Here is a 15,891-nt window from a genome sequence, read left to right as displayed (position 1 = left end):
GGGCAGCACCTGAATCCACAAACGCCATAACAGGGTAAGAGGACAATGAGCAAATTAAAGTCACAGACAAAATAAATTTAGGTTGCAAATTACCAATGGCGACAGGACTAACAACCCTTGTTAGGCGTTTTGAGCATGCTGATATAACATGTGTAGAATCACCACAGTAAAAACACAACCCATTCTGACATCTATGATTTTTCCGCTCATTTCTGGTCTGAATTCTATCACATTGCATCAAATCAGGTGCTTGTTCAGACAACACCACCAGAGGATTAGCGGTTTTGCGCTCCCGCAAACGCCGGTCAATTTGAATAGCCAGCGCCATGGAATCATTCAGACTTGTAGGAATGGGGAAACCCACCATCACATTCTTAATGGCTTCAGAAAGGCCATTTCTGAAATTTGCGGCCAGAGCACACTCATTCCACTGAGTAAGCACGGACCATTTCCGAAATTTTTGGCAATACACTTCAGCTTCATCCTGGCCCTGAGAAATAGCCAGCAAGGCTTTTTCTGCCTGAACCTCAAGATTGGGTTCCTCGTAAAGCAATCCGAGCACCAGAAAAAACGCATCAATATTTGCCAATGCCGGATCTCCTGGCGCTAGCAAGAAAGCCCAATCCTGAGGGTCACCCCGTAAAAAAGAGATAACAATTTTAACTTGCTGAGCTGAGTCTCCAGATGAACGGGGTCTCAGAGATAGAAACAATTTACAATTATTCCTGAAATTCCTAAACTTAAATCGGTCTCCAGAAAACAGTTCAGGAATAGGTATTTTAGGTTCAGACATAGGACTACTGGTAACAAAATCTTGTATGCCTTGCACACGAGCAGCAAGCTGGTCCACACTTGTAATCAAGGTCTGGACATTCATGTCTGCAGCAAGCTCAGCCACTCTGAGGTAAAGGAGAGGAAGAGAGGAAAAAAAAACAAAAAAAACCCTCAGAATTTCCTTTCTTATTATCCCACTTCTGCAATGCATTAAACATTCAATGTTGGCCTGGCATACTGTTATGACCCCAATGGCAGAGGGTCTCAGAAATAATACCAAGTCTGCAAACACAAAAAACCAGCTCATAGGGCAGTGGTAACTGGGCTGACCATATATCTAATCCTAGCACCACAAATAGCAGTAGCCGGGGAACGTGCCTACGTTGGTTCTAGACGTCTCGCGCCAGCCGGAGAACTAACTAACCCTAGAAGGGAAAAGAAAGACCTTTCTTGCCTCCAGAGAAAAGACCCCTAAAGTTGGATACAAGCCCCCAACAAATAATAACGGTGAGGTAAGAGGAAAAGACAAACATAAGAATGAGCTAGGTGTTTAGCAAAGAGAGGCCCACTAGCTAATAGCAGAATATAGTAAGATGACTTATATGGTCAGCAAAAACCCTATTAAAATATCCACGCTGGACATTCAAGAACCCCTGAACCGTCTAACGGCCGGGGGGAGAACACCAGCCCCCTAAAGCTTCCAGCAAGGTCAGAAATCACATTTAGTACAAGCTGGACAAAAAGAAGCAAAGCAAATAACCCAAAAAACGAAGAAGCAGGACTTAGCTTAATTTTGCAAGAACCAGGACCAGCAGACAGGAGCAACAGAAGGATCTGATTACAACGATGCCAGGCACTGGACTAAGGATCCAGGAAGTTAATATAGCAACACCCCTGGACTAACGACCCAGGTGAGTGCCAAACTGAAGAAAGACAATCCCAGAGTCATATCACTAGTGACCACAAGAGGGAGCCAAAAAGTCTAATTCACAACAGTCTGCCCCTCGTTACAGTTGTCGTCTGCTGAACAATGCAATGCCACCAGTTTAGTCATGTTACCAATTTTGAACTGCATTTAGCCTACTTACTTATTTGGGCCTACTAACTGTGTCAGCCACTACTTACAGATTTCCTCCGCTGAACAAAGCAATGCCGCCAGTTTAGTCCTGTTACCAATTTTTAACTGCATGTAGCCTACTTTATTATTTGGGCCTATATCTGTGTTTCCTCCTCATCCTGCCCATTGCCTAGCCACTGCTAAATGAGTCTGCTGGTACATTGACCCAGACCACTACATTCCCCTTGCACTCTACACAGCCAGAATCTGACCCTGCTGAAAGTCAGGTTGCCCTTCCCGCATACTATACCACCTTACACGGGGACAAAGAGGAAGGTGCAGATGAAAGTGCAGGTTCCTTAATGAGGTGGGGGGCATACTCGTTGGCGATGTCACTGGCACAGGGCCCCTCATAGTACGCAAAAGTGTCTCTGCCGGTGGGAGGCGCCACCCGCCGTCAAACACACCGCTGTACTTTGAGGGACCCTGTGCCAGCGCCAATGCCAACTAGTGGACCCCCCTGCTTGCTCAGGATCACAGCACCCTGCAAAGTTGAAATACTTACCTCTCCCTGCTCCACCTCCGTGACGTATTCCGAGTTTCCTGGGCCCATGAAAATCTTGAGCCAGCCCTACCCCCCCACAAAATGGGCACTGTAGGTGTTTTCCTGTCTTCCACTCACTGCCGACTTTGATTCCCCATTGACTTGCATTGGGTTTCGTGTTTCAGTCGGCCCCCGACTTTACGCAATAATTGGCCAATTTCATGCGACCCGACTTTTGACAAAGTCGGGTTTCATGAAACCCGACTCGATCCGAAAAAAGTAAAAGTCGCTCAACTCTACTCCTAAGCATTACTTCATTCTTTATTAGTAGAAGTGGACATGCTATTATATCAAAGTCCACATAAGTGTTCTAAAACTACTGATAGGTATGATTTCTAGCATGTAGGCACATAAACAGTCTCTTCTATTCTTATATATTCATATAAGAGTCCATTTTGTTTATATTCATTCATTTTGTATATCTTCAATCAAGTGCATATCCTTAACAGTCCAAATAAGGAAGTAAATCAAACAGAGAAATCCTAAAAGCCTCAGGCTGACTCTACCGCTGCTCGGATTATAATCCATGTTTTCACTTTTAAATATTCAAAAATATTTTATGTGGGCAGACATGCTATTTATATTTATAGCTGTATAGCCAAAGCAGCTGCTCAGGGGTCCAGAGGGAAGGTGGGCCCTTCACCTTCATTCCTAGACTATGGCATTGAGCATTGAATAAAAATGCTGTTAAGTTACCCAGATTCTTTGTACAAATTGCCTATTGAGAGAGGAAGAGCACTAGAATTCTATAGTGCCACCTGTCAGAAGCAGCAATCCTACAAGTCACTATTGACCCTTTAACAAGCCTTGCAATATGATTTAGGATTAAAGCCAAATTAGAATCTCTATTTGCAGACACGCTGTTTCACGGTGTTGCCCTTCATCAGTGTAAAGTATGATATCTGATTTGGCTTGGTGAGAGACTCTGGACTGAAGCTTAAGGGGTGAGGATTCTCCTTGTGGAGAGAGACATACCGGCTTTGGCATGTCACTGTATGGAGGCTTATTTGACATGCAATGCTCCTCTGGGAAATTAAATATGCAACTTGCCTCTTCACCCCTTAGACCAGATTCTTTGGGAATAACTTTGTTAATGGTCCCTAATAGAGAGGAGCGAATTTGCCTGGCCCCCTCCTTATTCCTTATTCAGCAAGCTACAGCGCTTGCCGAATAAGCTGCATTGGGAACCTGGCTACCTAGATCGCTCCTGCTGATCAGCTGTTCGGCTCCACAGCTGTATGTCTCGCTGCTGTGTGACACTCACAACACCTGCATGGAAAGCTTGTGTTGAGAGTGTCAAACAGCCATGACATATGCAGCTGCTGCGCCGGACAGTTGATCAGCAGGAGCACACTAGGTAGCCGGGCTCCCGATGCAGCTTATTCGGTAAGTGCTATAGCTTGCCAAATAAGGAGGGAGCCAAACAAATTCGCTCATATCTAGTCCCTAACTCCCGCACCAATGTAACTCACCTGGTCTGTGACTGTGGAAGCCCAGTGGGGAACAAATGTCACAGGCTGGGCAATTGGTAAAATTTATTTGCAGGTTGGGCCACCTTTCTCTTGTTTTCTGTGCAATTTGATGAACAACTTTGCACTGTACTGATGTTTCCTACTTTAGCCATATCACAGTTAATTCATTACATGGTTTAGTGAATAAAGTTTGTCTTTTTTTAATGTCTTAAAAATGAACTAAATTCATTGATGAGAAGCCAGTCAGGGGCAAGTATATAGAGAGGAAAGAGAGTGAAAGGCGTGCCAACCCCATAGGCTACAAGCAGTCCTTATCTCCTTGTCACTGCACTTTCCCAGGAGTTGTATAAATATGTATGTGTGTGATATAATCCTTTTAATTTTATTGTTTTAGTCAACAAGAAAAAAATTTGGGAAGTACTTTAGGAATTGAAGAGGTGGCCTCTGACCTTCAGCCACTAATGTTTTGGATGGCTAACTCAATGGAGCTTCTCAATTTTGTCCAAAGAAAAATCCTAGACATGGAAAAGGAGTGGGAGTCAGAAGGTGAGACAAAAGTTGTTTTATTAAGATTTTTTTAAATAAAAAAATAAATTAAAAATAGAGATGAGTGAATCGACATGTTGAATCTGACATTTTTGTGACTCGCTTCATGTTCTCTGGATAGCTGTCATGTTTCTCATATGTAGAGAACCAGAAAAAGGGTGAAAAATATTAATAATATTCACCTTTTTGATCGACTGTCCTTCCATCTCAGTCCCCCATCTGTTTCTCTGTTCAGCTCCCTCCGGTCTCTTCTTTACTTCTGAATTGCATGAAACACCCTCTTGATCCATCTCCACCCTATGTAGGGTCATCTTTTAGGCCTTTGAGGTCAAGACTTTCATTGCTGTGGCCTAGTCAGTACATCATTTGACTCAAGTGATGTCAGAGGTCAACACAGTGCTAGTTGATCTGATGCTGAGTGAAAATTGATGCAGAACTATAAGAAATATGGAAATAAAGAAAAGGCTAAACGGAGCAGAATGGTGGACCAGATGGAGGATGCTATAGCAGTTTAGTTGAGATCTATTTTTTTTCACACTGTTTATTATACTAAGGACCATTGCATTTTTGGACATGGTTTCCATTATTCCTGCCTTTTTTCATTCTAGTTTGTGAGACTATTCCAACAAAATTGTGACTGTTGGAAAGGGTCTACAATGTTATTCTTCCAGAACATTTTTGAGAATCATGATCTTTAGTGCAAACCAAAAGATAATTTATTCCAACGAACAGGTGTTTAGACTATGCAGTTATTATGAAACTTTTCTCTAATGTCTATAGGGACCTTTAAATGGAAATACCCTTTTAACCTTTGAAAATATTTGTTGTTTTAAGGTACATCACAAGATGCTTTGCTGTTAAGTGACCTTGAAGCATGTGAGGAGTCTATGGCCCTTCTTGATGAAGTCATTATGTATACATTCCAGCAATGTGTTTACTACTTAACCAAGGTAAAAATAAATAAATAAAAGGATCAGGACCAAAAAGGGGATAGATGGAGTTAGACCACTTTCACACTTGCATATTATGGTCAATATTTTGCAACAGTATTTGTTAATCAAAAGAAAGAGTTAAACCAACACAGAGAACTAGAATAAGGTCTCACTCACAGTAGCGTATAGATCGGATGAGTACTATCTGAAGTTTTATAGGATAGCACTTGGGCCAATGTTATACTATGTGGCAATGTTGATCAGCATTTTTTTCTCATGCTGATTTGACATGAGAAAAAAAATGCAGCATGCTGCGGGTTGCTGTGAAAATTGGATCATACTCACACCTTCAAGTCTATCAGTGTGCTGATGTAAATGATAGTATTTTTTTATTATCACATCCTTATATGGAGGGGAAGACACAAAAGAGCAAAGTGAGGTAAAAAATACTCTGTTGTAAAAAAATCACAGTAATCAGCAAGTGCTAGTCAAAAGATGTAAAGAAAACAGGGTATTTAGTTGATACTTTTTTTTGCAAAAAAATGTATACTAAGCTGCTCCACCAAATCGTCAAGGTATACCCTTATAGAGCAGTCCTAACTAATGTATAGAATCCCTATCTGATGTATTTAAAACCTGATCATCTGTATAGTACCTGTATAAGCAGGGTTCAGAGAAGGACTATCCATGTGGACTTGCAGGATGGAACAGCTTAAATGCAAATGACCCATAGAGGAGTGGTGGACTCCCCAGTCTTGTAGAAACAAGAGAACAATTATAGAACCAGAAACACATGGGCCACTTGCACATTGAACAAGTCTGTAGGAACAAGACTGGGGAGTCCACCACTCCTCTGTGGGTCATTTGCATTTAAGCTGTTCCATCCTGCATGTAGACATGGATAGTCCTTCTCTGAACCCTGCTTATACAGTTACTATACAGATGATCAGGTTTTAAATACATCAGATAGGGATTCTATACATTAGTTAGGACTGCTCTATAAGGGTATACCTTGACGATTTGGTGGAGCAGCTTAGTATACATTTTTTTGCAAAAAAAGTATCAACTAAATACCCTGTTTTCTTTACATCTTTTGACTAGCACTTGCTGATTACTGTGATTTTTTTACAACAAAGTATTTTTGACCTCACTGTGCTCTTTTGTGTCTGCAAGTTTTCTGGTGGTGTGAACAGGTTCCTACAGACTTGTTCAATGTGCAAGTGGCCCATGTGTTTCTGGTTCTATAATTGTTCTCTTGTTTCTACAAGACTGGGGAGTCCACCACTCCTCTGTGGGTCATTTGCATTTAAGCTGTTCCATCCTGCATGTCCACATGGATGGTGTTGTGAATTCTGCTCTTGGGCTCCCTCCGGTGGTTGTTAGTGGTAGTGCAGTGGTCTCTGGATTGTAAGCAGGGCAGGTGTTTCTGCTTATTGCAGCTCTATTAGGTATTTAGGTGTGTAGGATCCATCAATCCCTACCAGTTGTCCATTGTATCTTGGAGGGACTGCATCTCTGTCTGGCTCCACTTGCCCTGCTGTCATTTCAGCTAAGATAAATGTCTGGTTTTTGTTCTCTGTAGCACGCAGGCAGTGTGCTTTTATGTGCAGTGCAATCTATTGTGTTTTTGTCCAGCTTAGACTTTGTTTGGATTTTTCTGTCATGCTGGATTCTTTGAAGATGCAGATATACATCCTATGTCTTTAGTTAGATGTAGTGATAGTATATTCTGCTGTGGATTTTTCTAGAGTTTTAATACTGACCGCTTAGTACTCTGTCCTAGCTAGAAGTGCCTCTTTTGCTAAACTCTGTCTTTCCTGCCTGTGTACGTATTTCCTCTTAAACTCACAGTCAATATTTGTGGGGGGCTGCCTATCCTTTGGTCTGAGGCAAGATAGGATTTCCCATTTCCATCTTTAGGGGTATTTAGTCCTCCGGCTGTGTCGAGGTGTCTAGGCCATGTTAGGTACATCTCACGGCTACTTCTAGTTGCGGTGTCAGTATTAGGATTGCGGTCAGTACAGGTACCACCTACTCCAAAGATAGTCACATGCGGCTCCAGAGTCAGGAGCTTAAACGCCGATTTACTTCTGCCCCGGTGTTGCGTCAGCCAGATGTTTCTCTTCCATTTCAGGTTGAGGTTGACGCTTCTGAGATTGGGGCAGGGGCCGTTTTGTCTCAGAGGAATTCTGATGGTTCCTTGATGAGGCCATGTGCCTTGTTTTCCTGAAAGTTTTCGCCTGCTGAACGTAATTATGATGTCGGCAATCGGGAATTGTTGGCTATGAAGTGGGCATTCGAGGAATGGCGACATTGGCTTGAGGGAGCCAAACACCGTATTGTGGTCTTGACCGATCATACAAATCTGATTTACCTCGAGTCTGCCAAGCGGCTGAATCCTAGACAGGCTCGATGGTCTTTGTTTTTCTCCCGTTTTGATTTCGTGGTCTCGTATCTTCCGGGTTTTAAGAATATTAAGGCTGATGCCCTCTCTAGGAGCTTTTTGCCTGATTCTCCGGAGGTCCTTGAACCGGTCGGCATTCTAAAGGAAGGGGTGGTCCTTTCTGCCATCTCCCCTGATTTGCGACGGGTTCTTCAGGAATTTCAGGCTGACAAACCTGACCGCTGTCCAGTGGGGAAACTGTTCTTTCCTGATAAATGGGCTAGTAGAGTTCATTGTTCTGTGTTGGCTGGTCATCCTGGTATTTTTGGTACCAGAGATTTGGTTGGTAGGTCTTTTTGGTGGCCTTCTTTGTCGCGGGATGTGCGTTCTTTTGTGCAGTCCTGTGGGACTTGTGCGCGGGCTAAGCCTTGTTGTTCCCGCGCTAGTGGGTTGCTTTTGCCTTTGCCGGTCCCTGAGAGGCCTTGGACGCATATTTCTATGGATTTTATTTCAGACCTTCCGGTTTCCCAGAGGATGTCGGTTATCTGGGTGGTTTGTGACCGGTTTTCTAAGATGGTTCATTTGGTGCCTTTGCCTAAGTTGCCTTCCTCTTCTGAGTTGGTTCCATTGTTTTTTCAGCATGTGGTCCGTTTGCATGGTATTCCGGAGAATATTGTGTCCGACAGAGGTTCCCAGTTTGTTTCTAGGTTTTGGCGAGCCTTTTGTGCTAGGCTAGGCATTGATTTGTCTTTTTCTTCCGCATTTCATCCTCAGACAAATGGCCAAACCGAGTGAACTAATCAGACTTTGGAAACTTATTTGAGATGCTTCGTGTCTGCTGATCAGGATGATTGGGTGGCTTTTTTGCCATTGGCCAAGTTTGCCCTTAATAATCGGGCTAGTTCGGCTACCTTGGTTTCGCCCTTCTTTTGTAATTTTGGCTTTCATCCTCGTTTTTCTTCAGGGCAGGTTGAGCCTTCTGATTGTCCTGGTGTGGATTCTGTGGTTGACAGGTTGCAGCAAATTTGGGCTCATGTGGTGGACAATTTGGTGTTGTCTCAGGAGGAGGCTCAACGTTTTGCTAATCGTCGTCGGTGTGTTGGTTCCCGGCTTCGGTTTGGGGACTTGGTCTGGTTGTCTTCCCGTCATGTTCCTATGAAGGTTTCTTCCCCTAAGTTTAAGCCTCGGTTTATTGGTCCTTATAGGATTTCTGAGATTATCAATCCGGTTTCTTTTCGTTTGGCCCTTCCGGCATCTTTTGCCATCCATAATGTTTTCCATAGATCTTTATTGCGGAAATATGTGACGCCCGTTCTTCCCTCTGTTGATCCTCCGGCTCCTGTGTTGGTTGATGGGGAGTTGGAGTATGTGGTTGAGAAGATTTTGGATTCTTGTTTTTCTAGACGGAAGCTTCAGTACCTTGTCAAATGGAAGGGTTACGGCCAGGAGGATAATTCTTGGGTTTTTGCCTCTGATGTCCATGCTGCTGACTTGGTTCGGGCCTTTCATCTGGCTCGTCCTGATCGGCCTGGGGGCTCTGGTGAGGGTTCGGTGACCCCTCTTCAAGGGGGGGTACTGTTGTGAATTCTGCTCTTGGGCTTCCTCCGGTGGTTGTTAGTGGTAGTGCAGTGGTCTCTGGATTGTAAGCAGGGCAGGTGTTTCTGCTTATTGCAGCTCTATTAGGTATTTAGGTGTGTAGGATCCATCAATCCCTGCCAGTTGTCCATTGTATCTTGGAGGGATTGCATCTCTGTCTGGCTCCACTTGCCCTGCTGTCATTTCAGCTAAGATAAATGTCTGGTTTTTGTTCTCTGCAGCACGCTTGCAGTGTGCTTTTATGTGCAGTGCAATCTATTGTGTTTTTGTCCAGCTTAGACTTTGTTTGGATTTATCTGTCATGCTGGATTCTTTGGAGATGCAGATATACATCCTATGTCTTTAGTTAGATGTAGTGATAGTATATTCTGCTGTGGATTTTTCTAGAGTTTTAATACTGACCGCTTAGTACTCTGTCCTATCCTTTTCTATTTTAGCTAGAAGTGCCTCTTTTGCTAAACTCTGTCTTTCCTGCCTGTGTAGGATTTCCCATTTCCATCTTTAGGGGTATTTAGTCCTCCGGCTGTGTCGAGGTGTCTAGGCCATGTTAGGTACATCCCACGGCTACTTCTAGTTGCGGTGTCAGTATTAGGATGGCGGTCAGTACAGGTACCACCTACTCCAGAGATAGTCACATGCAGCTCCAGGGTCACTGGATCATAACAAGATAGTCCTTCTCTGAACCCTGCTTATACAGGTACTATACAGATGATCAGGTTTTAAATACATCAGATAGGGATTCTATACATTAGTTAGGACTGCTCTATAAGGGTATACCTTGACGATTTGGTGGAGCAGCTTAGTATACATTTTTTTGCAAAAAAAAGTATCAACTAAATACCCTGTTTTCTTTACATCTTTTGACTAGCACTTGCTGATTACTGTGATTTTTTTACAACAGAGTATTTTTGACCTCACTGTGCTCTTTTGTGTCTTCAAGTTTTCTGGTGGTGTGAACAGGTTCCTACAGACTTGTTCAATGTGCAAGTGGCCCATGTGCTTCTGGTTCTTATATGGAGGGGGTATATGTGCAGCAACCAAAATTAATTTAATTCTATCTATATGACACATAGACCGATGTACTGACCCTCTGCATCTACAACAGATTTTAATCATTTAAATGGAATTAATCTATGTATCAATACACTTACCCCTCTCACATGGGAAGAGTATATTGAGTGGAAGGAATGACCTACCCAAGCTCTATTAATACTTTGTTTTGTTTCAGGAGTCAAATAGTTTCTAATAGACAGATAATAGCTGGCTGGTATTGATGCAACCTTGTATATATTGCGCACTTCTTAGTTAGATCTCCCATGCCCCTCACATTCCATATAATATTTACAAGTTAGCCATAAAGAAACAGGAAAAGATAATGACCACTGGACCACATTGAGCAATTTGTCCATCCTCCCTTCTTTTATTCTTGTATCTTACCCCCTATTAACATATAACAAACACAGAAGTTAACACACAACCATAACCAATCAAACATTATAGACATTTCTCCCAGGAGGAGGATTGGGAGTCTATACAAGTCCAAAGCCTGACTTAAAAGGACTTTTTTCCAAAAAATAAAAAAACAAACACCCCAGAAACAATTGAAAAAAAGATCAGAAGAGAGTTCTTCAGAACCGTTTCAGGGTTTCCTGCTATACACGTTATATGGTATCAGGATACAGAAATCACAGATCCGGATTTGTTGACTCTTAAGGGGGACCAGATTTATCTGTTTTCAGTTTAGCCTCATTAATGTCCAGCCACTGTTCTGCTTCCTGAGGGGAATCATGAATTAGCACCTTTCCAGACACTATGATCCTCAGCTGTACAGGATACATCATCGAGTATGGAAGCTGCAGGTCTCTCACCTTTTTCTTGACATGTGTAAATTGTGCTCTGCATTTCTGCACTTCTGCTGAGAAATCAGGGAAAATGATCACATTAGTATTTTCAATAAATAGATTAGGACAGTCACGTGCTTTACATAGGATTGTGTCTCTATCTTTATAATGCAATAGCCTCAGCACAAAAGGTCTTGGTGGGGCCCCTGGAGGTGGTGGTCTGGAGAGCACCCTGTGAGCTTGTTCTATTGCAAACAGAGGAGATAGTGCCTCTTTTTCAAACACATTCCTGAGCCAGGATTCCATAAAATCAACTGAGTTTTTGCCCTCAGACCTTTCTGGGACTCCTATAATGCATTAATTTGTTTTATGGAGTCTATTTTCCAAGTCATCCATTTTATTGAACACAGCATTCAGATTTTGTTTATACATTTTCATATCACGCTGCATCGGTGGCAGTTGATCCTCAATATTACCTATTCTTCCTTTTATTTCTTTAATTCTTTCAAATGCTTTCTGAATGTTTCTCCTTATAGATTACGTATATTACTTCATGGATCCCATATGGGTGGTAATACTGGTGAAAGTTGTATTAGACATATTGACCACAGATAGTACATCTCCCATTGTGGGTTACTGGCATGTGACAGATTCTTTGTTTACTGCCTGATTTATGTGAGTGTCTTCACTGTGTACTGAAGATGGCTGCTGCTGTATTTTATGGTGCGTCATCAGCACTGTTTCAGGAGCAAACAGCTCTCCATGCTCCTCCTGTTCCTCCCCCGACTGACCTTTAGAAGAGCCATCCACAGCTGACTCTGTCACCTGGGTAAATTGTGTCAGATGTGTTACAGCCTTGACATCTTATCTCCCGGCTGAATCTAATCTCTCTGCTGTGTGTCATCAGCCAGTGCCATGATGGATTGGCAGGCTTCCTTACCAGCATGGCTTTTTTGATGAGTTATACTCTTCTGGAATTCCCAGACTCAGTTACTCACTGACACCAGAGTTTTTTAATGAGATAGGAGCTGTGCTTTGCTAAAGTTTTTGAATGGTGCAGGCTAGGATATCAGGATTATGAAAGGGAGCTCTCCTGTGTGTCTGCTCACATCAAGCATCAGGCCACACCCCCCAAACATTTTATTTTTTACATTTTACAATTTACGCTTGTGATCAAGGGGTGTGATTTACAATTGTTTATGTATATACCGTCTCCTAGTGTATCCTCACCCATCCCCTGTAGACTGTGAGCCCTCATGGGCAGGGTCCTCTCTCCTCCTGTACTTGTGTGTGCCTTGTTTTATTCATGTTTATTGTACGTGTCTATATTTGCCCTGTTCACATGTAAAGCGCCATGGAATAAATGGTGCTATAAAAATGTATAAGTATAATAATAATAATAATAATAATAATAATAATAATAATAATATATATAATTTTAAAATATTTTTTTCACTTTTAATTATTGCTCTTAAGAGACTTGAACCTGTATTCTTTTAATGGTCTATATATTAAATGGAAATACAATGGTATCATAGTGTATTGTGAAATAAATGATCTCCTGTGAAGCCCAATCACTATCAGGTTTTCACAGGCATAACAACCAATAGGTACCCCACACATGGGGTGCTGGAGGTCAACAGAAGTGACAGCCGCCATCTTGACAACGTTTAAATGATACAGAAATTTAAGAAATTAAATTCATGGGTGCAAAACTATAGAAACATGCCCAAAATATGTGGCATTTTGTAAAAAATATATATTTGAAAATACAGAGAAAAGAAACTGCTCACTAGCTGATCCATTGCAAGCCACCAGCAATACACTTTAATCTAGCGACCTGGTAATTTATGATTAGTTAAGGGGAAAAGGAAAATTACAAGTGGGCTGTAAATCCAATACTGTCTGAAAAATAATATTGCTTATTCTGAAGCTTTGTAAACTTTTCGTTGTTTACTTTTTACAGACATTATATGCTGCATTGCCTGCACTACTGGAAAGCAATCCATTCACTGATCCGGGCAGTCTGTCAGATGTAGGGGAGTTAAACAATATGCCAGAAGGCACACGTGGCACCCTCGCCATTTACCAAGCTACACTGGAATTAACTGGAGAGTGTGAACTACATCCTGATCTTGTGTCTCAGACTTTTGGCTACCTGTTTTTTTTCTCAAATGCTTCTCTGTTTAATACTCTTATGGAAAAAGGTAAAGTTATGCTGCTAATGAAATTGAATGTTTCATTTTATTTTAGGGCAATAAAGCATATATGTCTTATGTATGACAGAATCACAATGTATTGAAACTTCACGATGACAGGCATAATACACTGCAATATAGAACTATTGCAAAGTATTATGAGAACTACTAGTTTTAAGGAGTTATTTACATTTCATATATTTCTAGCATATCTACAAGTTATCCAACAAATGTAATATAAATAGTACAGTGGCATGTAAAAGTTTAGGAATAGTGTTGAGCGATACCGCCCGATACTTGAAAGTATCGGTATCGGATAGTATCGGCCGATACCCGAAAAGTATCGGATATCGCCGATACCGATACCCAATACCAATACAAGTCAATTGGACACCAAGTATCAGAAGGTGTCCTGTATGGTTCCCAGGGTCTGAAGGAGAGGAAACTCTCCTTCAGGCCCTGGGATCCAAATTAATGTGTAAAATAAAGAATAAAAATAAAAAATATTGATATACTCACCCTCTGACGCGCCCTGGTTGTAACCGCCAGCCTCCATTCATAAGAATGAGCACTTGAAAGTCCTTAGATGACGTCGCGGCCTGTAATTGGTCGCGGAGCGGTCACGTGACCGCAACGTGACCAATCACAAGCCGTGACGTCATCTAAGGTCTTTCAAGTGCTTGAAAGTCCTTAGATGACGTTGCGGCCTGTGATTGGTCGCAGAGCAGTCACGTGACCGCTCCGCGACCAATCACAGGCCGCGACGTCATCTAAGGACTTTCAAGCGCTCATTCTTATGAGCGGAAGCTGCCGGTTACTTCGGTAAGGTACAGGCTGCGCCGGAGAGGTGAGTATATCAATATTTTTTTTTTTTATTCTTTATTTTACACATTAATATCTATCCCGATACCGATTCCCGATATCACAAAAGTATCGGATCTCGGTATCGGAATTCCGATACCGCAAATATCGGCCGATACCCGATACTTGCGGTATCGGAATGCTCAACACTATTTAGGAACCCTTTTTAAAAATTACTGTTATTGATAACAGTTAAGCAAGTTGAAGGTAAAATGATCTGCAAAAGACAAAAAGTTAAAGATGACATACTTCCTTTGTATTTTAGGCAAAAAAAATTGTCATTTTTCATTTTTGTTCTAAAAATTACAAAAAGGAAAATGGTCCTAAACAAAAGTTTGGGAACCCCTGGTGTTTGTGTGCTCAGATAACTTTGCCCAAGGTATCAGACCTTAGTTAGCCTGTTAGGGTTATGGTTTGTTCACTATCATTGTTAGGAAAGGCCAGCTTAATAAAAATCCAGCTTTCTCTATCATTTCTTAAAAAACAGCAGCCCCATGGGTTCTTCTAAGCAGTTGCCTAGCACTCTGAAATTGAAAATGGTGGAGGGCACACAAAGCAGGAAAAGGCAATAACATTATAGCAAAGCATTTTCAAGTTGCCCTTTCCTTATTTTGAAATGTAATTATGAAATGGCAATTAAGCAAAACTGTAGAGATCAAGATAAGTTCTGGAAGGCCAAGCAAAATTTCAGTGAGAGCTGCTTGTAGGATTGATAGAAAGGCAAATCAGAACTCCCACTTGACTGCAAAAGACCTTCAGAAATTCAGAAATATTTAGCAGACTCTAAAGTTATGGGGCATTGTTACACTGTTCAGAGACACCTCTACAAATATTTCCTTCATGTAAAAGTCATCAGAAAAATACTTCTTCTGCATCCTCGCCATAAAATTCAGCCTCAGCAGATGGGGCATGGCCTGAACTCCAGACAGGACGGATGTGCCTTGGAATGGCTCCTGCAATCAGGCCATATGATTCACAGTTTGAATCCCTGTAAATAGTGCCCAAGGGCCAGAAAAACTGCCGGACCACCGTAGAGGGTCACCGCAGCCCCCCAAAAGAACTTTGGATTCGGTAGTGTCCAGACAACCGGACAAGATCTGCCCGACCTGCGGGCCTGAGTGCCATCTTTCTACACATGCATCTCGTCCAGGCATCCCGGAACGAGAGGCACGTAGCGACACTGGCTCCGCAGCACTCACCAGAGAGGGAGAGCTCATGCGCTCCCGCCGCCACGCCGAAGCTCTCCCTGACAAGGTACACCATGTCTGTGCTCGCATTGCAAGCTTGCTGCAGGCGGCGGCGTCATCTTGGGCACGCATGTCCCGCCCCACCATCCAGGTGCAGGAGAAGGACAGCGGTGCCAGCTCTGTGCTGGATATTGGCGCACATACATATTACCCGTCGGCTCACCAGTGGCACCTCGGGCAGAGTGGACCAGGACATACTGCACACGATGAACAAACCCGGGGAGTGCATGCAGTGAAGGGTCACGTGACTTGCTTGTCTCAGACAGGTGTTTTGTGAAGGGTGCGTGTTCAAGAGGGAGACACAGAGGTCCTTTGCTGTGGGCATTATTGTTGTGTCTAGCTCTTTCTCCCCCCACTATCATCTTCTTCTTGCACTGCGC

General features: G+C 42.5%; 1 protein-coding gene across 3 annotated transcripts in view; it reads left to right on the top strand.

Moving 5' to 3' along the window:
* Positions 1-15,891, top strand: part of RASIP1 (Ras interacting protein 1) — a 1,394,348-nt gene that overhangs the window by 823,621 nt on the left and 554,836 nt on the right. For all 3 annotated transcript variants that reach the window (XM_077250692.1, XM_077250691.1, XM_077250690.1), the window contains exons 7-9: positions 4,302-4,453; positions 5,288-5,403; positions 13,172-13,412. In XM_077250692.1, coding sequence (XP_077106807.1) covers positions 4,302-4,453; positions 5,288-5,403; positions 13,172-13,412 — 509 coding nt within the window. The remainder of the gene's footprint in view (positions 1-4,301; positions 4,454-5,287; positions 5,404-13,171; positions 13,413-15,891) is intronic.

This window comes from Ranitomeya variabilis, chromosome 4 (assembly GCF_051348905.1).
Source record: "Ranitomeya variabilis isolate aRanVar5 chromosome 4, aRanVar5.hap1, whole genome shotgun sequence".
NCBI classification, from domain to species: Eukaryota; Metazoa; Chordata; class Amphibia; order Anura; family Dendrobatidae; genus Ranitomeya; species Ranitomeya variabilis.
The sequence above is the reverse complement of the archived record's forward strand: the minus strand, read 5'-3'. Positions and strand labels throughout refer to the sequence as shown.